Source organism: Grampus griseus (genome assembly GCF_964374135.1).
Source record: "Grampus griseus genome assembly, chromosome: 1".
Lineage (NCBI taxonomy): Eukaryota > Metazoa > Chordata > Mammalia > Artiodactyla > Delphinidae > Grampus > Grampus griseus.
The window spans coordinates 108,329,795-108,354,695 of record NC_139017.1 but is presented as its reverse complement, the minus strand read 5'-3'; the positions used below and the strand labels follow the sequence as shown (position 1 = coordinate 108,354,695).

The 24,901-nt window shown below is 38.5% G+C and overlaps 1 protein-coding gene and 1 long non-coding RNA gene across 2 annotated transcripts in view; one reads left to right on the top strand and one right to left on the bottom strand.

Moving 5' to 3' along the window:
* LOC309819534 overlaps positions 1–24,540 on the top strand; it is a 52,054-nt gene extending 27,514 nt beyond the window's left edge. The window contains exons 2-3 of the long non-coding RNA XR_014296435.1: positions 23,668–23,754; positions 24,400–24,540. This is a non-coding gene — a long non-coding RNA (uncharacterized lncRNA). The remainder of the gene's footprint in view (positions 1–23,667; positions 23,755–24,399) is intronic.
* COL24A1 (collagen type XXIV alpha 1 chain) overlaps positions 15,847–24,901 on the bottom strand; it is a gene marked incomplete at its 5' end in the record, with an annotated part of 394,608 nt that continues 385,553 nt past the window's right edge. The window contains 3 exons of the mRNA XM_082667637.1: positions 15,847–17,275; positions 20,198–20,413; positions 22,994–23,103. Coding sequence (XP_082523763.1) covers positions 17,129–17,275; positions 20,198–20,413; positions 22,994–23,103 — 473 coding nt within the window. The 3' untranslated portion in view covers positions 15,847–17,128. The remainder of the gene's footprint in view (positions 17,276–20,197; positions 20,414–22,993; positions 23,104–24,901) is intronic.

Genomic DNA, 24,901 nt, shown 5'->3' with positions numbered 1-24,901 from the left:
TTTTGATTTCCTCTTTGATTTCTTCAGTGATCTCTTCGTTATTTAGTAGTGTATTGCTTAGCCTCCGTTTGTTTGTATTTTTTACAGTGTTCTTCCTGTAATTAATATCTAGTCACATAGCACTGTGGTCAGAACACATACTTGATACGATTTCAATTTTCTTAAATTTACCGAGGCTTGATTTGTGACCCAAATATGATCTATCCTGGAGAATGTTGCATGAGCACTTGAGAAGAAAGTGTATTCTGTTTTTTTTGGATAGAATGTCCTATAAATATTAATTAAATCCATCTTGTTTAATGTATCATTTAAAGCTTGTGTTTCCTTATTTATTTAAATTTTGGTTGATCTGTCCATTTGTGAACGTGGTGTGTTAAAGTCCCCTACTCTTATTGTGTTAATGTCAATTTCTCCTTTATGGCTGTTAGCACTTGCCTTATGTATTGAGGTGCTACTATGTTGGGTGCATAAATATTTACTATTGTTATATCTTCTTCTTGGATTGATCCCTTGATCATTATGTAGCATCCTTCTTTGTCTCTTGTAATAGTCTTTATTTTAAAGTCTATTTTATCTGTTATGAGAATTGCTACTCCAGGTTTCTTTTGATTGCTATTTGCATGGAATATCTTTTTCCATTCCCTCACTTTCAGTCTGTATGTGTCCCTAGGTCTGAAGTGGGTCTCTTATAGACAGCATATATACAGGTCTTGTTTTTGTATTCATTCAGCCAGTCTATGTCTTTTGGTTGGAGCTTTTAATCCATTTACGTTTAAGATAATTATTGATATGTATGTTCCTGTTACCATTTTCTTAATTGTTTTGGGTTTGTTATTACAGGTCTTTTCCTTCTCTTGTGTTTCCTGCCTACAGAAGTTCCTTTAGCATTTGTTGTAAAGCTGGTTTGGTGGTGCTGAATTCTCTTAACTTTTGCTTGTCTGTAAAGGTTTTTTTTTTTTTTTTTCATTTTAACATCTTTATTGGAGTATAATTGCTTTACAATGGTATGTTAGTTTCAGCTTCACAACAAAATGAATCAGTTATATATATACATATGTTCCCATATCTCTTCCCGCTTGCATCTCCCTCGCTCCCACCCTCCCTATCCCACCCCTCCAGGCGGTCACAAAGCACTGAGCTGATCTCTCTGTGCTATGCGGCTACTTCCCACTAGCTATCTACCTTACGTTTGGTAGTGTATATATGTCCATGACTCTCTCTCGCTTTGTCACCGTTTACCCTTCCCCCTCCCCATAGCCTCAAGTCCATTCTCTAGTAAGTCTGTGTCTTTATTCCTGTTTCACCCCTAGGTTTTTCATGACATTTTTTTTTCTTAAATTCCATATATATGTGTTAGCATACGGTATTTGTCTCTCTCTTTCTGACTTACTTCACTGTGTATGACAGACTCTAGGTCTATCCACCTCATTACAAATCGCTCAATTTCGTTTCTTTTTATGGCTGAGTAATATTCCATTGTATATATGTGCCACATCTTCTTTATCCATTCATCCGATGATGGACACTTAGGTTGTTTCCAACTCTGGGCTATTGTAAATAGAGCTGCAATGAACATGTTGGTACATGACTCTTTTTGAATTATGGTTTTCTCAGGGTATATGCCCAGTAGTGGGATTGCTGGGTCATATGGTAGTTCTATTTGTAGTTTTTTAAGGAACCTCCATACTGTTCTCCACAGTGGCTGTATCAATTTACATTCCCACCAACAGTGTAAGAGGGTTCCCTTTTCTCCACACCCTCTCCAGCATTTATTGTTTCTAGATTTTTTGATGATGGCCATTCTGACTGGTGTGAGACGATATCTCATTGTAGTTTTGATTTGCATTTCTCTAATGATTAGTGATGTTGAGCATTCTTTCATGTGTTTGTTGGCACTCTGTATATCTTCTTTGGAGAAATGTCTATTTAGGTCTTCTGCCCATTTTTGGATTGGGTTGTTTGTTTTTTTGTTATTAAGCTGCATGAGCTGCTTATAAATTTTGGAGATTAATCCTTTGTCAGTTGCTTCATTTGCAAATATTTTCTCCCATTCTGAGGGTTGTCTTTTGGTCTTCTTTATGGTTTCCTTTGCTGCACAAAAGCTTTTAAGTTTCATTAGGTCCCATTTGTTTACTTTTGTTTTTATTTCCATTTCTCTAGGAGGTGGGTCAAAAAGGACCTTGCTGTGATTTATGTCATAGAGTGTCCTGCCTATGTTTTCCTCTAAGAGTTTGATAGTTTCTGGCGTTACATTTAGGTCTTTAATCCATTTTGAGCTTATTTTTGTGTATGGTGTTAGGGAGTGATCTAATCTCATACTTTTACATGTAGCTGTCCAGTTTTCCCAGCACCACTTACTGAAGAGGCTGTCCTTTCTCCACTGTACATTCCTGCCTCCTTTGTCAAAGATAAGGTGACCATATGTGCGTGGGTTTATCTCTGGGCTTTCTATCCTGTTCCATTGATCTATATTTCTGTTTTTGTGCCAGTACCATACTGTCTTGATTACTGTAGCTTTGTAGTATAGTCTGAAGTCAGGAAGCCTGATTCCTCCAGCTCCGTTTTTCGTTCTCAAGATTGCTTTGGCTATTCGGGGTCTTTTGTGTTCCCATACAAATTGTGAAATTTTTTGTTCTAGTTCTGTGAAAAATGCCAGTGGTAGTTTGATAGGGATTGCATTGAATCTGTAGATTGCTTTGGGTAGTAGAGTCATTTTCACAATGTTGATTCTTCCAATCCAAGAACATGGTATATCTCTCCATCTATTTATATCATCTTTAATTTCTTTCATCAGTGTCTTATAATTTTCTGCATACAGGTCTTTTGTCTCCTTAGGTAGGTTTATTCCTAGATATTTTATTCTTTTTGTTGCAATGGTAAATGGGAGTGTTTTCTTGATTTCACTTTCAGATTTTTCATCCTTAGTGTATAGGAATGCCAGAGATTTCTGTGCATTAATTTTGTATCCTGCTACTTTACCAAATTCATTGATTAGCTCTAGTAGTCTTCTGGTAGCATCTTTAGGGTTCTCTATGTATAGTATCATGTCATCTGCAAACAGTGACAGCTTTACTTCTTCTTTTTCGATTTGGATTCCTTTTATTTCCTTTTCTTCTCTGATTGCTGTGGCTAAAACTTCCAAAACTATGTTGAATAAGAGTGGTGAGAGTGGGCAACCTTGTCTTGTTCCTGATCTTAGTGGAAATGCTTTCAGTTTTTCACCATTGAGGACGATGTTGGCTGTGGGTTTGTCATATATGGCCTTTATTATGTTGAGGAAAGTTCCCTCTATGCCTACTTTCTGCAGGTTTTTATCATAAATGGGTGTTGAATTTTGTCAAAAGCTTTCTCTGCATCTATTGAGATGATCATATGGTTTTTCTCCTTCAATTTGTTAATATGGTGTATCACGTTGATTGATTTGCGTATATTGAAGAATCCTTGCATTCCTGGAATAAACCCCACTTGATCATGGTGTATGATCCATTTAATGTGCTGTTGGATTCTGTTTAAAGGTTTTAATTTCTCTGTTGAATTTGAATGAGATCCTTGCTGGGTAGAGTGATCTTGGTTGTAGGTTTTTCCCTTTCATCACTTTAAATATGTCCTGCCACTGTCTTCTGGCTTGTAGAGTTTCTGCTGAAAGATCAGCTCTTAGCCTTATGGGGATTCCCTTGTACGTTATTTGTTGCTTTTCCCTTGGTGCTTTTAATATTTTTTCTTTGTATTTAATTTTTGATAGTTTGATTAGTATGTGTCTTGACGTGTTTCTCGTTGGATTTATCCTGTATGCAACTCTCTTGCTCTTCCTGGACTATTTCCTTCCCTGTATTAGGAAGTTTTCAACTACAATCTCTTCACATATTTTCTCAGTCCCTTTCTTTTTCTCTTCTTCTTCTGGGACCCCTATAATTCGAATGTTGGTACGTTTAATGTTGTCCCAGAAGTCTCTGAGACTGTCCTCAATTCTTTTCATTCTTTTTTCTTTATTCTGCTCTGTGGTAGTTATTTCCACTATTTTATCTTCCAGGTCACTTATCCGTTCTTCTGCCTCAGTTATTCCGCTATTGATTCCTTGTAGAGAATTTTTAATTTCATTTATTGTGTTGTTCATTGTTGTTTTTTTGCTCTTTAGTTTTTCTGGGTCCTTGATAAACATTTCTTGTATTTTCTCCATTCTATTTCCAAGATTTTGGATCATCTTTCCTATCATTACTCTGAATTCTTTTTCAGGTAGTAGGTAGACAGCCTTTTTCCTTTTCGTCTGTTTGGTCTGGTGGGTTTTTACCTTCTTCATCTCCTGCATATTTCTTTGTCTTCTCATTTTGCTTAACTTACTGTTTTGGGGGTCTCCCTTTTGCAGTGTGCAGGTTCGTAGTTCCTGTTGTTTTTGGTGTCTGCCTCCTACTTGTGAGGTTGGTTTAGTGCTTTGTGTAGGCTTCCTGGTGGAGGGTATTGGTGCTTGTGTTCTGGTGGGTGGGATGCATCTTGTCTTTCTGGTGGGCAGGGCTACATCCAGTGGTGTGTTTTGGGGTGTCTGTGAACTTAGTATGATTTTAGGCAGCCTCTCTGCTAATGGGTGGGGTTGTGTTCCTATCTTGCTAGTTGTTTGGCATGGGGCTTCTAGCACTGGAACTTGCTGGCCTTTGGGTGGAGCTGGGTCTTAGCGTTGATACGGAGATCTCTGGGAGAGCTCTTGCTGATTGTTATTATGTGGGGCCAGGGGGTCTCTGATGGTCCAGTGTTCTGAACTCGGCTCTCCCACCTCAGAGGCTCAGGCCTGACACCAGGCCGGAGCACCAAGACCCGTCAGTCACATGGCTCAGAGGAAAACGGAGAAAAAACAAAAGAAACATAATTATTAAAATAAAAAAAATTATTAATGTAAAAAACCAGAAAAGTAATAATAAAAAAGGAGAGCAAACAAACCAATAAACAAATCGACCAACGATAACAAGCACTAAAAACGATGCTAAGATAAACATAAAAATCAGAAACAAGTCAGTCACAGCAAACCCGAAGTCTGCACTTGTCAGTTGTTCCCAAAGTTCACTGCCTTAATTTTGGGTTGATTCGTTGTCTATTCAGGTATTCCACAGATTCAGGGTACATCAAGTTGATTGTGGGGATTTAATCCGCTGCTCCAGAGGCTGCACAGAGAAATTTCCCTTTCTCTTCTTTGTTCACACAGCTCCTGGGGTTCAGCTTTGGTTTTGGCCCCACCTCTGTGTGTAGGTCGCTCTCAGGCATCTTTTGGGAGGTCTGAGGTCTTCTTCCAGCATTCAGTAGGTGTTCTGTAGGAGTTGTTCCACGTGTAGAGGTAGTTTTAATGTATTTGTGGGTAGGAAGGTGATCTCCATGTCTTACTCCTCCACCATCTTGAAGCTGTATGATCTTTTTTATGTGTTGTTGGATTCAGTTTGTTAGTAGTTTGTTGCGAATTTTGCATCTATAGTCATCAAATATATAGGGCTCTAATTTTGTTTGTTTTTTTTGGTTGGGTACGCGGGCCTCTCACTGTTGTGGCCTCTCTCATTGCGGAGCACAGGCTCTGGATGTGCAGGCTCAGTGGCCATGGCTCACAGGCCCAGCCGCTCCGCGGCATGTGGGATCTTCCCGGACCGGGGCACGAACCCGTGTCCCCTGCATCGGCAGGTGGACTCTCAACCACTGCACCACCAGGGAAGCCCTAATTTTGTTTTTTGGTGGTATTTTTGTTTGGTTCTGGTATCAGGGTGATGGTGGTGTCATAGAATGTCTTTGGGATTGTTCTTTACTTTTCAACCTTTTTGGAAGATTTTGAGAAGGATCAGTGTAGGTTCTTCTTTGTATGTTTGGTAGAATTTGCCTATGAGGACATCTGGTCCTGTACTTTTGTTTGTAGGGAGATTTATTTTTTTGTCTTTTATTACAGATTCTATTTTACTTCTAGTGATCAGTCTGTTTATGTTATCCACTTCTTCTTGATTCATTTTTGGTAGGATGTATATTTCTAGAAAGTTGTCTATTCTAGGTTGTCGAATTCTTTGGCATATAATTTTTCATAGTATTCTCTTATTTTTTTTGTATTTCTGTGGTATTAGTTGTGATTTCTCCTCTTTCATTTCTTAGTTTGTTTATTTGGGTTCTCTCTCTTTTCTTCTGGTGAGCCTGGCCAGAGGTTTGTCAATTTGGCTTACCCTTTCAAAGAACCACCTCTTGGTTTTATTGATTTTTTTTTTCTATTTTTAATCTCTATTTTGTATTATTTTCTCTCTGATCTTCATTATTTCCTTTCTTTTGCTGACTTTAGGTTTTGTTTGTTCTTTTTCTAATTCTTTTGGGTGGCAGGTTAGGTTATTTGAGATTTTTCTTGTTTTTTGAGCAAGGCCTATATAACTATGAACTTCCCACCAAGAATTGCTTTTGCTGCATCCCATAGATTTTTGTAAGGTTGTGTTTTCATGTCATTTGTCTCAAGGTATTTTAAAATTTTCTCTTTGATTTCATTGTTGACCCATTGGTAGTTTAGTAGCATGTTGTTTAGTCTCCATGTAAGTTTTTTTTTTCTTGTTTCCTTTTCTGTGGTTGATTTCTAATTTCATGTTTTTATGGGCAGAGAAGGTGCTTGAAGTAATTTCTGTATTCTTAAATTTGTTGGGTTTTGTTTTGTGCCCTAGGTTATGTGGTTAGTCTTAGAGAATGTTCCATGTGCACTTGAAAAGAATGTGTATTCTGTTTTTTGGGGATATAATGTCCTGAAAATATCAATTAAGTCTAACTTTCTATTGCATCATTTAGGATCTCTGTTGCCTCATTGATTTTCTGTCTTGAAGATTTGTCCATTGACATGAGTGGGGTTAAAGTCTCCCGCTATTATTGTATTCCCATCAGTTTTTCCCTTTCTGTCTGTTAGAATTTATGTGTTAGGTGCTCCTATACTAGGCACATGTATATTGAGTGTAGAATCCTCTTCTTGTATTGATCCTTTTATCATTATATAGTGTTCTTCTTTATCTTTCTTTATAGCCTCTGTTTTAAAGTTTAGTTTGTCTGATATGTGTATGGTGACCCCCACTTTCTTGTCATTTCTGTTTGCATGAAATATCTTTTTCTGTCCCCTCACTTTCAATCTATGTGTATCCTTTGCACTAAAGTGGGTCTCTTGTAGGCAGCATATTGTAGGCTCTTGTGTTTTTATCCAGTCTCACACTCTGTGTTTTTTGATTGGAGCATTTAGTCCATTGACATTTAATGTAATTATTGATAGATATTTATTTATTGACATTTTAAACCTTGTTTTCCAGTTGATTATATGTTTCTTTGTTTCTTTTTCTTTTTTGGTTTGATAATTTCCTTTTATGCTTCTGTTTTCTTCTTTTTGATTTTTGTGAATCTATTGTATGTTTTCAGTTTGTGGTTACCCTGTTTTTCAAGTATGTTAACCCCTACCTATATCTACTTGCTTTAGATTGATAGTCATGTAGGCTGAAACACATTCTAAAAAAAGGAATCTACATTTTCTTACTCTTCTACCCCACATTTTATGATTTTGATGTCCTCTTTTACATTTTCATGTTTACTTTGCTATTCCTTGTGTTTATCATTGCTTTCACAGAGGTTTTTTTCTTTTTGATCTGTATAGTGGCTTAATTGATTTACTTTCCAGTTGTGATTTTCTCTTTCCTATATCTTCTTGCTTCTTTTCTATGTAGAGAAGACCTTTCAATATTTCTTTTAGGATAGGTTTAGTATTGCTGTATTCTTTTGTAGTTCTTGCTTGTCTGAGAAATTCTTTCTCTCTCCTGTTCTAAGTGATAATCTTGCTGGATAGAGTGTTCTAAGTTGCAGATTTTTCCCTTTCAAGATTTTGAATATATTTTGCCACTCCCTCTGGCCTGCAGCATTTCTGTAGAGAAATCAGCTGATAGCTTTATTGGGGTTCTCTTGTAATTAACTCTTTGTTTTTCTCTTGCTGCCTTTAGAATTCTCTCTTTAACTTTTGCCATTTTTCTTATAATATGTCTTGGTGTAGGTCTGTTTGGGTTTATCTTGTTTGGGACCCTCTATGCTTCTTGTATCTGGATATCTGTTTCTTTCTTTAGGTTTGGCAAGTATTCAGACATCATTTATTCAAATACATTTTCAATCCCCTGTTCTCTTTCTTCTTCTTCTGGAATCCCTCTTATGTGTGTACTGGCACACTTTATATTATCCCATAGGTCTCTTATGTTGCTTTCATTTTTTTTTTTCATTTGGCTTTCTGTCTACTGTTGTGATCTGGTGACTTCCATTATTCTATCTTTCCGATCACTTATTTGTTCTTTTGCATTATTTATTCTGTTATTCACTGTTGTCATCTCAGCTTTCATCTTGGCAGATGAATTCTGTGTTTTCTTGGCTCCTCCTTATAGGTTCTAGTTACTTTTTACAGTAATCTGCATTTTTGTCAATAGCCTTTCTTAATTCCTTCAGTATTTTCATTACCTCCTTTTTGAACTCTGTGTCTGTTTGAATGAAGAGGTCTGTTTCATTGTTTGTTCCTTCAGGGAAATTCTCTAAGTCTTTTAACTGGGAATGGTTCCTCTGCTTCTCCATTTTACTTACATTTCTTTTCCTCTGTGAGTTTAGGAGAAACAATTATCTACCGTAGTCTTGGAAGGCTGTGTATATGTGGAGGTGTCCCTGCATAGCTTGTGTGGGTTTAATATCTTTGGCTGCTTTTATTATGGATGCTTGCTGCCTCTTTCTTCACCGTGTGCTGGCTGTTATCCCCTTGATAACGGCCAAGGACCCGTGCCAATGGGGGCAGAGATTGGCACCTGCTCTTGGGTCTCTCGGTGGCGGCAGCGGGTAGTGCGAGCTCCCAGGGCCCGTGCTGGGCAGGGGCAGCAATTGGCGCCTGTTTGTGTGTCTTTCAGCAGCAGCCCGTGGGTGCTCCCAGGATGGTGGGGGCAGTGAATGGTGCCTGCTCCTGGTTCTCTCAGAAGCGGCAGTGGCCTGCTTCTGTCTCTGGAGCCTGCGATGGCAGTGTTAGCTCATGCCCACCCCCAGAGCTCACGTTGGTGTTGGTAGTGTCCTTTTGCCTGAGAGCACACGCAGGGAAAGAACCTCCTATGGCGGTCCCGCCCCTCTCCTGTGCCCCCCAACAATGGCGCCTTGCCTCTCTGTTTGGCTTAGGCTTCTTCCGCATACACCCCCAGTTGCCACAGTCTAGCCCCTTCAGGCTGTCTCCACGCAGCCAACCCCAGTCCTCTCCCCTCGTCTGATCTCTGAAGCCCAAGCTTTAGTATCCAGCCCCCACCCACACCAGTGGACAAGCATCTCAGGCTGGGGAGTTCAGGGCGTTGGTACCAGTCATCTGTGCAGGTCACTCTCTGTTTTGTCTTCTGTTTTGTCTTGCTGCATTCTCCTCCAAGGCTCTGAAGCTCCCCCACTGTCCAGGCTCATCTCCCTGCCAGTGAGGGCACCTCCCAGGGTGCAGGAACCTTTCCTCTTTCATAGCTCCCTCCCTAGGGTACAAGTCCTGTCTTGATTCCTTTCTCTTTTTTTTGCTTTGCTTTTGTCCTTCCCAGTTACATGGAGATTTCTTTGCCCTTTTAGAAGTCTGAGGTCTTCTGCCAGTGTTCAGTAGGTGTTCTTTGTGAATTGTTCCACATGTTGATGTATTTTTGATGTATTTGCAGGAGGAGGTGAGCTCCATGCCCTACTCTTTCACCATCTGGATTGCTGTCCTTTAATGTTTGCCATTTAAATTATGGTATGTCTTGATGTAGGTCTGTTTGGGTTTATCTTGTTTGGAACCCTCTGTGCTTCCTGTACCTGGATATCTGTTTCTTTCTTTAGATTTGGGAAGTTTTTTTTTTTTTTTTTTTTTCCCAATATGTGGGCCTTTCACTGTTGTGGCCTCTCCTGTTGCGGAGCACAGGCTCCAGACGCGCAGGCTCAGTGGCCATGGCTCACGGGATCCTCCCGGAACGGGGCACGAACCTGCGTCCCCTGCATCGGCAGGCAGACTCTCAACCACTGCGCCACCAGGGAAGCCCTAGATTTGGGAAGTTTTAGCCATAGTTTCTTCAAATATATCTTCAGTCCCTTTTTCTCTTTATTCTACTTCTAGGAACCCTATTATGTGTTGACTGGCATGCTTTATATTATCCCATAGGTTTCTCATATTCATTTTTTTGTTTGTTTGTTTGGGTTTCTTTCTGCCGTTCTCATTGGGTGATTTCCATTGTTCTGTCTTCCATGTCACTTATTTGTTCTGCATTATTCATTCTGCTATTCATTGCCTTTAGTTTAGTTTTCGTCTCTGCAAATGAATTTTATAATTTTTCTTGGCTCCACCTTATAGCTTCTAGTTACTTTTTACAGTAATCTGCATTTCTGTTGATGGCCTTTCTTAATTCCTTCAGTATTTTCATTATCTCCTTTTTGAACTCTGCGTCTGTTAGACTGAAGAGGTCTGTTTCATTGTTCTTTCAGGGGAATTCTCTTGATCTTTTAATTGGGAGTGGTTCATCTGCTTCTTAGAAGGATATAAATATTTATATTTCTCTTGCACTATGAGTTGAGGAGAAACACTTATCTGCTGTGGTCTTGGAGGGCTGTTTTATGTGGCATCGTCCCTGTGTAGCCTGTGTGGGTTTACTATTGTTTTGTGTGTGAGGACTGTTTTTCGTATGGATGCTGCTGCCTCTTTCCTCAGTGTATGCTGGTCGTTATCCCCTGGATAAGAGGTGTGACTGGCGTTGTGATGACTAGAGCCTGCACTGGATATTGAGTGGGACCTCCTGTTGGCTCTATGGTTGTCACTGCCCTGTCAGGGGCAGGGTCTGCTCCCTAGTTGTTGGAGTAGAAGCCTCCAGATACATTTCTGAGCTGTGTTTCTGATCTGCAGTGTGAGGTAGGTGGGATTAGAGTACTCCCACTAAGAGAAGCTGCTGAGTATTCCTCCGCCAGAGCTGTTCACCAGTGAGTATCCTCTGCTGTGTCACCTTTCACCTATTGTGTGGGCTCACAGAGGACACTGTTGTTGGACTGCCATTGGCCCTGCCTCAACTGTGGAAATTCTGGCAATCAGCCCTGGTGTCTTTCAGGCATTGTTTTCACAAGGCCACCAGCACAGATCCACTGAAGTCAGGTCCCAGGACTGCAGTAGTTGTGCACCTGGACCTGCTCTGGGAGCTATGGAGGCAGCTTGAGACCCTGGCCTGGCCCAGCCCCCGTGTGCACATGCCCACGGAGCCCACAGCTGTGAAGGCCAGACCTGTCCCAGCTGCGGGAGCACCCATTGTCTGTTCAGGTGTCTCACAGGTGCTGAATTTACAAAGCTGGCGGCAGAGGTGTAAATCCATGGCTCATGCAGCCACAGGAAGAGATTTCAGCCCTGCATCCTAAGTTGCATGGCTCAGCTCTAGTTTCAGCTTCACGCTGCATATGGGGAACCTGCTGGTGTCTGCTCCCAGGGCCTGCTGAGGCAGCGCGTGGCGTGGGAGCCGGCTGAGGTGGTGGCTGGGGTGCACTCCCTTGTAGCCCACGGAGGCGGGAGCCAGCGCATAGAGAAGGAGGCTGTAATGGAAGCCCCGCCCCTCCCTTTGCATGCCACTTAACAATGGCGCTTTGCTTCTGTGGCAGGCCTGTGCTTCTTACGTGAACACTCCCAGTTGCGGCTGTACCACACTCCAGACCCTTCAGGCTGTCTCAGCGCAGCCAGCAGCCAGCCTCTCCCCGTGTCTATCCTCTAAATCCCGAGTTCCAGCACCCGCCCCTGCCCATACTAGCAGCTGCGCGTCTCACACTGGGGCGTTCAGGGCAGTGGCACGGACTTGTCTGTGTAGGTCTGTAGGTCTCTCTTTCTTCTGCCTACCACAAACTGGTTGTTGCGGCCTCCTCTGAGCCTCTGAAGTTTCTTTTCTGTCGCGGCTGATCTCCCCGCTGGTGAGGGGCCTTCCCAGGGTGTGGGAACTTCTCTCCTTTCAGCTCCCTCCCAGGGGCACAGGTCCCATCTCGCTTCCTCTTTTTTTTTTTTTTTCCTTTTGTCCTTCCCAGTTACCTGGAGCTCTTTCTTGTCCTTTCAGGTGTTTGAGGTCTTCTGCTCGTGTTCACTAGGTGTTCTTTGAGAATTGTTACCTTTGTAGATGTATTTTTGATGTATTTGTGGGAGGAGGTGAGTTCCCCGTCCTACTACTCCACCATCTTGAGCTCCTAAAGTTTTTTCTTTTCTAATGGATGAGGGAGATCTTTATCCCTTAATGAAGAATGTCTTTTTCATGAAACTGGATTTCCAGTGTTTGCTTCAAGAAGTGAGAAGTTTTCTTGATTCCAACTCTAAATTTGTCCTGAACTAGATACCCAGCAAAATCAAATTATTTTTAGTGGATTGTCAGTGAGATTATTTTTTGTACTTGTGTGCAGTCCTAAAATTTCCCCGCTAGGTACAGCCAAGATGATAGTTCGGACTCCCTGCCAGTTGCTCTTCTCTACAGAGGTGCCATTTGTCTAATCTGGCTTTGAATTATACCAGGACTCTGAATCCAAAGCACACAGATTGCATAATTGTGTACCTAGACTTAGGTGACAATGACTTCATCGTACTTACCATAGCCAATTACTGTGTAGGTCAGAGTGAAAAGTTATGCTTTAATAGGACAGAGCACTATACATTGAAGGCTTAGCTTAACACTTATTTTTGAAACTGCTAGTCTTGTGTGAGAGGGCCAAACTCATACATTTTGGTCAGAAAGTGAGGTTTGCCAGAGTGCCTGCTTCCAAACACGTGTTCCTACTGCTCAAATCATTTCTTTGCCATTAGTGGCATTCGCTCTCTTTGCTTATTGCAAAGTTACCAAATGAGAAAACCACCTTTTTGCTTCCTACAGAAAGAACTACATTTCTGTTTCATTCCAGGTAAGATAGTGTGATGGTTCATTTTATGTGTCAGTTTGACTGGTCACAGGGTGACCAGGTTAAAATTTATTTCTGGGTGTGTCTGACAGGGTGTTTCTGGATGGGAGTAGGATTTCAACCAGTAGATTTGGTAAAGTAAAATGCTGCCTCCATGTGTGTGGGCATTACCCAGTCCGTGGAGGGCCTGAGTAGAAATGGCAAAGGAAGGAGGAATTTGCCCCTCTTTGCTTTCTGTCTGCATGCTTGAGTTGGGACATCTCATCTTCTGTAGCCCCCAGACTGGGTTTTAAACCATTGGTTCTCAGCCCTTCAGACTTAAATGCATTACCCCACTGGCTTTCCTGGGTTTCTAGCTTGCAGGTTGTGGGACATCTCAGCTTCCAGAATCATGTGAGCCAATTCATCATAATAAATCTCCATATAATATATATAATTAATATATTATTAATATATTAACTTTAATATAATTTTAATTACAATTTAAGTATTTAATATATTCATATTAAATATAGTATATATTTAAAACATGTTTTATTATGTAATGTTATATGTATATTATATATATTAAATCTATATCTTTATATCTGTCTAGTCATCTCTCATCAATTTATCTGTTATCTGTCATTTGTCTATCTCTCCTACTGTTTCTATTTCTCTGGAGAACCCCTAACTAATATAGATTTTTACTTTTATTGTCCCCATTTTACAGTGAAGAAACTGGGGCAATGAAGAATATATAATACACGCAAAGTCACATAGCTTACCCTCAGAGTACTCTTAAAACACCAGACTATACTGCATATAAATAAGTTGATTAAAATTTGCTTTAAATTTAATATTTCAGGAACAAAACAAACACAAAGTAAGGAATTTCTGTTTTATATATATTTCCTAAATGATACCTAGGATACCTAGGAAATTCATTTATGTCTGTGATATAAGTTTTTTTTGGGGGGGAGGGTAAACAGAAGGTACAGCATATGAACTGAAACTAGAGTATAAACTATGGGTTCTTTCATTTAGAATCAGTCTTGGCTCCTTTTAAAAAACATTTGTGTTTCTCAAGCAGGAAATCAGACATCTTTGCCATAGCTCCATTTAAAAAATTGTGGTAAAGTATACAGCATAAAATTGGTCATTTTAATCATTTTAAGTGTACAATTCAGTTGCAGTAAGCATATTCAAATTGATGTGCAACCATCATTACCACCCATCTCCAGAACTTTGTAATCATTCCAAACAGAAACTCTATATTCATTAAAAAACAACAATTCCTCATTCCTACCCCACTCAGCCTCTGGTAACCTCTATTGTATTTTTGGTTTATGAATTTGTCTGTTCTTGGTACTTCCTATAAGTGGAATCATACAGTATTTTCCCTTTTGGTCTGGCTTATTTCACATAGCATAACGTTTTCAAGGTACATCAATGTTGGAGCATATATCAGAATTTCATTCCTTTTTAAGGTTGAATAATAGTCCACTGTATGTACCTACCATATTTTATCATATCATCTGTTGATGCACATTGGGGTTGTTTCTACCTTTTGGCTCTTCTGAATAATACCTCTGTGAACACTGGTATACAAGTATCTGTTTGAGTCCCTTCTTTCAATTCTTTTGGGTATATATGTGAAGTAGACTTACTGGGTCATATATGGTAATTCTATCTTTAACTTTTGAGGAGCTGCCAAACTATTTTCCACAGTGGCTATACCATAATACATTCCCACCAGCAATGTATAAGGGTTCCAATTTCTCCATATCTTCACCAGCGCTTGTTATTTTCCTCTTTTGGGGGGGATGGTAATAGCCGTCTTAATGGGTACAAAGTGGTATCTAACTATGGTTTTGATTTGTACCTAATGACTAGTGATGTTGAGCATCTTTTCATTTGTTGGCCATTGTATATCTTCTTCAGAGAAATGTCTGTTAAGTCTTTTGCCCATTTTTATTTATTTATTTATAATTTTGGCTGCACCGGGTCTTAGTTGTGGCACACGGGATCTTCGTTGCAGCATGCGGACTCTTAGTTGTGGCATGTATGTGGGATCTAGTTCCCTGACCAGGTATTGAACCCAGGCCCCCTGCATTGGGAGCGTGGAGTCTTACCTGTGGGACCACCAGGGAAGGACCACCAGGGAAGTCCCTTGCCCATTTTTAAATTGGGTTGCTTGGGGTTTTTTTTTGTTTTTTGTGTGGGGTTTTAAGAGTTCTTCATATATTTTGGATATTAATCCCTTATCGAACATAAAATATGCAAATATTTTCTCCCATTCAGTGTGATGTCTTTTCACTCTCTTGATAGTGTCTCTTTGATGCACAGAAGTTTTAAATTTTGCTGTAGTCCAATTTATTGTTTTTATTTGTTGAATGTCCTTTTGGTGTCAGCTCCAAGAAATCATTGCCAAATCTAATGTCATGAAGCCTTTCACCTAAGTTTTCTTTTAAGAGTTTTATCTCTTACATTTAGGACTTTGATCCATTTTAAGTGTTTTTTTAAATTTTTGATATTATTCCAAATGTGGGTTACAGTAATAGTTTTCATCATTTTGAGTCAGTTTTTGTGTATGATGTAAGATAAGGGTCCAACTTCATTCTTTTGCATGTGGATATCCAGTTTTCCCAGAACTATTTGTTGAAAAAACTGTACTTTTTCCACTGAATGGTCTTGGCACCCTTGTTGGAAATCAGTTGACCATATATGAGAGAGTTTATTTCTGTGCCATGACCTCATTTTGTACAAGTAGGAAATAGGCCCTATAATCCTTTTATAGGTATGCAATAGGTACTTTCTGGTAATGTAATATATATAGTACAGAAGGTCTATGCCAGAAGGGCTATCATATATAATAAAAGGATATGGTAAAAAAAAGAAGAAAAACAAACAAATACCACCAAAAAAGATTTTAAAGCACATTTTTATTATAGATAGGCAAGCGTGGTTTGCTGTGGCTAATAGTATGTTTATAATGGATGTACATGCTTTTCTATATACCAAAAGGTATAATATTTTTCTTTTAATACTTAACTAACAACACTTCTCTGACAACAAGGAAAGTCTGAACTTGCTGAGCCTATTTTAAATAGCAAAGGACTGTTTTTGTTTTCCTGAATGTTACTTTAAAGACTGGTAAATTGAATTCTTTTAGGTCCCAACACATTAAATTTAAGAACAGTGAAAGAAAATCAATGAATAATTACAAAAACATGTAATTTCTATGAAGCAGAAATATAAAGTTTTTATAATTTAAAACATCAGCAATTTCAAAAGATTTGCTGAATTAATTAGAACTTTACAAAATATATATACACAAAATATCATCCCAGATGATCATGGATTTTTAAAAATAGTATATCACAACCCCTAAACTCTAACCCAAACCTACTACTGGATGTAGCTGGCCTACAATTTTTTACAGCAATTTAAAAATAAAACAGTTAAAAAAAACCCTCCCAATTCTCTTGTGCTTAAGCACCGGTTACAGTGTGCTGGCTTTGATTCTAATATCCACAAAGAGAATTTTAAAATAAAACAAGGACTTCACATAAATAATGTTTTACTTGTTATTATTAAGTATGTGACCAAACAAATTAAAATAAGTACTAACAACCAAAATATATCTTGATGTAACCAGTACATACACTCTTAAAGAATGACAAAGACGAATAAAGAAATAGTCTATGAAAGCCACAAGCACCTTGTTTTAGAAAGAGCATCAAGCAACACAAAAAGGCAACATGTAAGAGGTAGTGTATCACCGGCTAAGATGTATATGCCCACTGGGGACCTGAATACAGCTTAGTATTTGGGAAAATAAGACATATCAGACTGTGGCTTGCAATTTTTAGACAGAAGCATCGCACGTTTGGGAGCATTAGCCAGTATTGCTCCATAGTGCTTTGCGTCTCCAGCTGTCTAATGGGTACTTTGCTCTCAGACAGTCAAAAAATATAGAATATCCTGAAGAATTCCATGTTTATAAATGTTCAGTTCTAGGGAATTCTCTAAGAAAGCTCAGATCAATATAATTTTTTAAAGAATTAAATACTTATAGTCCTTTAAAAAATGCCTCGTCTCCTTCTTAGGAGGAAGTCTTTTCTTCCTGAGATTCTTTAAGATTTAGCCAATGCTTTATTCCATGCATTTCATAATATCCAATAGTACCTTTCTGTCTATATTTTTCCCTCTGCAGCAATTACCTGGCCAACAGCATGAATTCTGAACTAATTCAGAGACTTTAGAGAAAGCATACAGAACTGCTTTCAATGTAGTACTTCCGTTCAGTTTTGAGATGAGGAAGTTTTTGTACTTCAATTACTGGAAGTTGATTAGGGTCCTGGGTGTGAAAAAGGAATTTTGCTTTATGCCAGCTGCCATCTTGAATCTGTAAAATAAGAATGAAATGCTTTAATCTGTAATTGTTTCATTAGCAGCAGACAGTGTCCTTCATAGACAATGTAGACTTATTTTAAGGATTAGAAATAATGAACAAAGTGCCTAGAACAATGCCTGGCACAGAGTAAATGCTCAAAAAACGGTAACAATTACTATGAATAATTGAAAATATGTGCTTATTCCTTTCTCTAAATGGCATTGTGTGTTCTGATTTTTCTTTTGAGGGTTTCTGCTTCTGTTGTCTGTGGATCATTGGACCAGATATGAATTTAAAAACTGCACTATTCCTAATATGAGTAATACCCATCTGTTTTGTGTTCCTTTATTTGGGAGTGATGTTTCAGGATGGGCATTTTTCTTGGATGAAAGGGAATGAGCTAGCTCAACCTCTCTGTACTTTAGGCAGGAAATAAGCAGAATCACTTCAGTAGAAGTAAATTATAATTACATTGAATCATCTTTTAGGTTTCTTTTTTTCCATTCTGTGGTTACTGTTTATATAGTTTCTTTCATTCCTCTCTTCCTTTCCTTCTAGGCCTTTCTGTTTCTCTTTATTACTGTATGCTCTTTTGTTTCTGGTAAATTCTGTTATGGATCAAAAACTGTTACATGATTAAGATTCAAGAAGACAAAATAGAGAAACACAGTTGACTAGTTTTGTGAAGCTTTTTAAACAGGAGTTTATTCATTTACTCATTCACAGAATTATCATGGTATAAATTTTAAAGTTTGAAGGAGCTTTAGAAATGATCTAAACTATAAATTCCATTTTATGTTAAGGCAATTGAAGCTCACAGAAGATACATTACCAAAGTCACAAGCTTGGTATAATAACTAGAATAGAGTTCCCTGTGTAAGACACTGTCAGATTAACTTCATTAAATCTCAAACAATATGTGTTGAACACTAAGTACATTTGGCACAGTTGAACAAGATGTAATCCTTCATTTCCTTACAGTGCTTGGAAAATATAAAGATGAATAAATTAGTTCTGGCTTCTGAATTCTAGCAACTTATAAATTTAGTTGGGGAGAGGAGAAACAGCCATAATGTAAGACTGTATATGATAAATGCAACATAAATAATGTTGACAATGAGTGCTAAGTCCCTCATTTCCAACTGGAAGTGTCAGGGAAAGCTTTGTGAATTCAGAATTTAAGATGGGCCTTAAAGTTTGCCTACAATTTCCACTTGGTTAGAGGGGTAGAGAACGGCACTTCAGAGAAAGGGAATGACCTGAATAGAAAAAAACAAAAAGTTGGAAAAGTAGAATGTGGTTGTGAAAATAAGCCTAGCATGGGGTTTAAGTGCACAGATTTTGACTTGGAACAGATTTTGATAGAAACCCAAGTAGAGCTATTCTCTTCACATATAAAATGGGAAGAATAAAAACCTACCTCACAGTATTGTGTGGATTAAATGAGTCTTCAGTTAAAAGTCCCTAGCAGTGTAGCATGGCATTGACTTTGGAACTGTACACACCTGGGGTTGATTTCTTGCTCCTCTGCTAATTAGCTGTATGACCTTGAACAAGTTACTTAACCTCTGTGCCTTCACTTTCTTACCTATAAAATGATACTAATAGGAACTTCTTCACAAAGCTGTTATAATTAAATAATGTATGCAGTACATGGTACCTGTCATCTAATAAGTCTCCAATAATTAGTAGTAGGAATTGTTGTTTTTGTTATTATTATTATAAATAGATCAGGTGGACCACACTTTAGGGTACACAGTCAGTGAAAGGTAGAAAGGTAGGTTTGGGGCCTGACTATTCTAACTGCTGAATAAAGAGCTGATGAGTTTTGATTGTGTTTCAGAGATAGTAGTGAGTCACTAAAAGTTTCAGGACAAAATTGTGAAAGTTAAATTAATTTGTTGGTAATACTGATCTCTTCACCTATAGAGAGTGAGCTGTATACTTCTGTTTGCTTATGATTTTTCAAATACCCAAGAGCTGTTTATCTGAAAATGAAATGTGAAAAAGTAAAGCACCCTAGAAATGGTAAGAGATCCTAAATCATGGGCTTCATAGTACACCAGAACAGGAAACCGAGCTACTTAAAGAAATTAGGATGTATGTAAAGTGGACAACCCTATACTATATAACAGGAGTCAGCAAACTCTTCTGTAAAGGGTTAGATAATAAATGTTTTAGGTTTTGTGGGCCATACAGTCTCTGTCACACTTGCTCAACTCAGCCATTGTAGTGTGATAACAGCCCTAGATAATAAACAAACGAATGAGTGTGGCTGTGTTCCAGTAGCATATATGTACGAAGACGAGTGCTGGGCTAGATTTGGTCTGTGGATTATAGTTTGCGACACCTACTCCACAACGTAATGTTTTAAAATTATAGACTCTTCACTATTATTTAATTTTAATAGGAAAAATGGGCTGTGATTCAAATACAGATTTGTAGGGTCAGTCAATCTGCCATTATGCCCATTATTTGGTATCAGGTATAGGGACTGACAAAATGAAATAAAGCTGACTTGCCTCTATAACCTGCCTTCCATGATGTAATGAGATGCAGAATCACAGTGCTAAAAATATAGGAAAGAAATCATTTGTCTATATGCCCTATCTGCCATCTGTCTATCTATCCATCCATCCATCGATCTATGATATAATTATTTCATATGGGGAATAAAAATTAAATTTATGTATTAACACCTGTTTTGCATATAAAACTTCATGGATGAACAATGGGTGTGACAAAAGTTGATATGATATAAGCAAATAATTGACTGAAAAATGTACGGTTATTACACATCAGGCACGTTAAAACTTACTACCCTTCTGTATCTGTGGTTTGCAATTAAAGTCTTACTCATTATATTAATTTTATATAGTTTTATCAATTTTACGTTAGTTATATTGAACAATTCTAAAAGTGCCATTCCCTTACCTTGCAGTCATCTGAAAGCACTTTAGGTTCAAGTAGAGTGTTTTCTTCGAAAATCTGGCTGTTCCATCCCTTGAAACCAATAGTCAATCCTGAGCCACTTGTCTGAGCACTTGTCCACACTGGAGTGTTTAGACAATGAATGGTGATGATATGGGTGGCTTCTGAGCTCAGTAAATGAAGGAAGTTCATCTGGACTTTTCCAACTCCAAACTCCAACTAATGTCATTGAAACAATATGCAAGTTATAAGATATGGCAATTGAAAGCCTTACAGTTTGGGGAAACCTGAAGAAAGTCTTTGACAGGCCAGGGGTGGGGCAGGGGGGAATCCCTGATTTATAGCATTTTCTGATTTCCACCCCTATGGTGGGAGTTGTAAATACTCCCACCATGGCTGGTTTTAGGCTATCAAGGTAGTGTCATTAAACATGGAGTTCACAAGAGACATTAATAATAGGCTCTCCTGAGCAGTATGAGCTGGCTTTAGCATACTACTAGGCTACTAGATATGAACAACAAAAAAAAAGGAGATACTTTGCATAATGTTATTTAAGATGCATTAATAATTTGTTGTTGATTATTGCTTAAAATTTTTTCATAAAAATCTGAAATTCTGTCTATACTTTCATTTGAAGATTTATTTTTGAGTTTCCAAAGATAAGTTAAAAGTTGTATTAATAAATTGATTAATTTTAACTATGAGAGCCTTTACAGACAAAGACAGAATCTTAGTCTTTGTGTTGCCAGCCCCTAATGCAGTTCCAGTCATACAGTGAGTCATCAGCAAATGTTTATTGCATGAATGAATGAATACGTGAGCAAGTATTTACTAATAAAGTGAACGATATAGGGCAACACTGGAGCAAGGAAGTATGACTGCACGTTTTCTAGGCTTGAACAAGGAAACAGATTTTTCTATAGCTTTAGACATCATCATCATCACCATCATTATTATTTTAGCATTATTCAAGCATGGGAATGGTCATAACATAAATGAATAGAAGTAGTTCCTACTGAGGAATTTATGTTAATCTCCAAACACAAAATCAGAGAAATATCAGTTATGAGGTAACAGAGAAGGAAAAAAAATAAAATGACAACAAAAAAGCAAAACTTCAGGGAAAGAAAGGAAAGGCAAAGGAAGAGTATAAAGATGAAAACATGGAAGGATCATCATGAGGAATATTAGAGCTGAAGTAATTCAAATTCCTTCATTTTGCAGATGAGAACCACAAACCTGTGACGTATGTAGCCTTTCTGAGCTTTAGTTTCTTTGTTGGTAAAGCTGGTATAACCCCGACGTGACAGGGTTGTTATGAGGATGTGAGGTGCCCACTGTCATTTAGCTAGCACAGCACCTGGCACAGAGTGGGCTCTCTGGTGGCTCACAGCATCATTCCCCAGGTTTGTAGGGGAAAAGAAATTAGAATCCAGGTTCCAGATTGCAAGTCTGCTGTTCTTTCCACTACCTGCACAGTCTTTCTCAGGTTGCATTTATGGATAGGAGAGATGGGAGAATTGATTCAGCCAAGGAAAGAACTGGAGTGCAGCTCCTTCATTTGATCCTGTCTTCTTTGCACACCAGTCTCCCCTTTTCTTCCACGATAATCCAAATAAAAATCCTGGGCTGGGGCTTCCCTGGTGGTGCAGTGGTTGAGAGTCCGCCTGCCGATGCAGGGGACACAGGTTCATGCCCCGGTCTAGGAAGATCCCACATGCCGCGGAGCGGCTAGGCCCGTGAGCCGTGGCCGCTGAGCCTGCGTGTCCGGAGCCTGTGCTCCGCAACGGGAGAGGCCACAACGGTGAGAGGCCCACGTACCGCAAAAAAAAAAAAAAAAAATCCTGGGCTAAACCCAGGGGAGTGAGGATGATCGTGCATAGTTTGGAAGCAGGACGATCATGCTGCTCCTCATTAGTTCCACAGATCCCATAGGAACATAAGAATCCGCCCCTCCTCTGCTTTGGGTAACAGTGGTGAATGGCTATTGAGATGAGCTGGTGAAACACCCTAGTTAACGAAGGGGAGCGTTTTAGGAGGAGAGGGCAGTCTAATGATAAGCAGCTGGGAGGGACTGACACACTGCATATTTTAGCTGCTGCCTTTCTGTGGTGGACAAAACACACAATAGGTCCGTGTATCAGTTCTTTGTCAATGAGAAAAGTTCTTGGGAAGACCAAGGTAGTTTAACCAGAAAAAGAAAGAAATGCAGTTTTAGTTTCTTCAGTACATGTTGTAGGTAGAACTAAGCTTTAGGGTTTAGAAATGCTTGGTATAATATCCAGTGTTACATACCAAACTAACTTTCATTCATTCTAAACATTTGGTTTATAGAATTATGCTTGTAAGAAATTTTAAATAATATGCAGTGGATGTTTAGGAGAGGTTTTTTTTTGTGCCCAGTCACCAAAAATAGCAAGCTTTGTGGTGAAATTCCTCTTTTAATCATGATGATGTCTTTTTCAGTAAAACTTAAGGTAACTGATTACTGAGTACAAACACTGCAGCTGTTTGGGAGTTTTCTAATGAATGCATGTGCATAAAAACATATGTTTTACATTTTTAAAAGGAATTTAAAAAGCATAGTCAGTAGAGTAAGCCAAGCTAAGCCAGTCATAAAAATACATAATCAAAATGTCAAGATTTAACAGGATTATTTTTTAAAAACAAAAAATTTCTTCCTCATATATGGTAGAGAATATCTTGCTTCCATTCATAAAACTCATAATTATTTAAAATGAAAGAATTTTTAAAATCACTGTTTACTGATAGTGGGCAAGTACTAAATTCAAAACGTACCTTTGTCACAGAGACAGGAGATAAACATGTCTGACCACCAGCACTGAAATTGCAGAAAACCTCAATGGCATCTGAAGGGCATCCAAGATTTGGATCAATCCAGTATTTTCCTATTAATTTATTGTAAAACATAAAGATATTTAAATGCCATGCTAAAATATATTTGAACTATCCTTACAGATCATCATGATACTTTCAATATATTTTTTCACGCTTTTTCCTTTTAAAAAACTTAGATTATAAAGATATTTACATTTAGTCAAAGAATGAAAGCTGCAAGCATTATGTAAAACCAATACTGAAAATACTGTATTTTTCACGTACCTATCAATTTAAGGGCATTTTATAATTTTAATAAAAAATAACCGAATGGCTGAATCTGTTGCTTCATTCTATAGATAAGCGCAGCAACTTTAAGTGAATTGTCTAAAGTTACATAGTTAATAGAAAAGTTTAAATTAATATAGGATATGTGTGTATTTTTGTTCTATGTCATTACAGAGCTTAAAAATGAATATATATATTTAAAAAACAGAAACAACTTCTTCAGTCTCCCTGAGGAAAAACATATCTTTATGTGTAATATTGATAATTAAAATAAAAGGAATAAACATTTTTTTGTTTCCAGAAGAGAAATGTGCAATTAAATGGTTATTTTTGTGCTTTCTTTTCAGATCTGTAAGTGGAAAAAACTGAAATCTCTACAGCCAGTGTAAGCCTGCCAACCTTTGCCTCCATTGAGTGCCCAGGAGAATCAAATGGTGTGTAAAAGACTTCAAGACATATTCAGACTGAAAAGTACTGGGCTAGCGTCTTAATTCCGGAATAACAGGCTCAGAATACTGAAATAGCACCTTATTCTAAACGCAAAGGGCAGGAATTTTTGAATGAGATGGCCCTGCCTTCTTGCATTAAAAAGGCAAGACAATCAAACAGTATTTGTAAAATGTCATTTTCTATAATAGGTAGAAATCCTTGTTTGTTCCATTCCTATCCCACAGCAAAGATTCCTCCAGCTCATCCTGGGCTTCACCTGGTGTATCATTTTAGACTTCCACAACATCCTCGACTATTCTCCCCTCTACTATTCTACTAATTCTTCAAAGGGAAGACTTGTTGAATTGGTACTTCCAAGAGTAGGGGACTGTCACAGACAGTCCAGATAGCTGGACTCCATCCCAAGAGTTGCTGAATTATTAAATCTGGGATGGGGCTTGAGAATCTGCATCTAATTCTGGTCCACGGACTGTATTTGGAGAATCACTGATCTATTGATATATGGAAGAAAGGGGTGAAAAAGATCCTAATACCCCCTCCATCCTGTTTTTTCCCATTTCCTCAGAATGTTGAACATTTTGTAGTTTGTAGAAATTATAGCTGGGTTTTTGTTTTTTTTTTTAAACCAGGATCTGATCCAGGCTTACAGTCATATCTTGATTCATCATCTCTTCTCTTTCAAGAAATAGTTTCCTACTACTATGTGAGTGAATATATTCTTTATAAAACGTTTTCCTTCAAGCAAGGTCTCATTGTTACATGGGGTGGAATGCTTTGAATTCAGGCATTATGTTGTACAATGGTGAACTGGTAGGGGCTTCGTATTTTTTTCAGGGTATGCTGAGCTACAGATAAAGCACTATACCATAATACGTCTTTTATAGGCCTAAATGCTCTAACTCCAAATTGGCTCTCTTCTGAGAACACTGCTTCCCCTGCAGCTCTTTCAAGTTCTGCCACAGCCTCTATAGCATTGTGCCTGGGTGGGGAAGGGATCTTTCTTGCTCCTCGTTGCCACTTTCAGACCGTTCTCCCCACTTTCTCCCTAAAAACACTCCGTGGTAAAATTGCTGTCATTGCACTATGTCACCTGTTACCTCTTCCTGTTGCTATCACCAAATTTATTTCTTT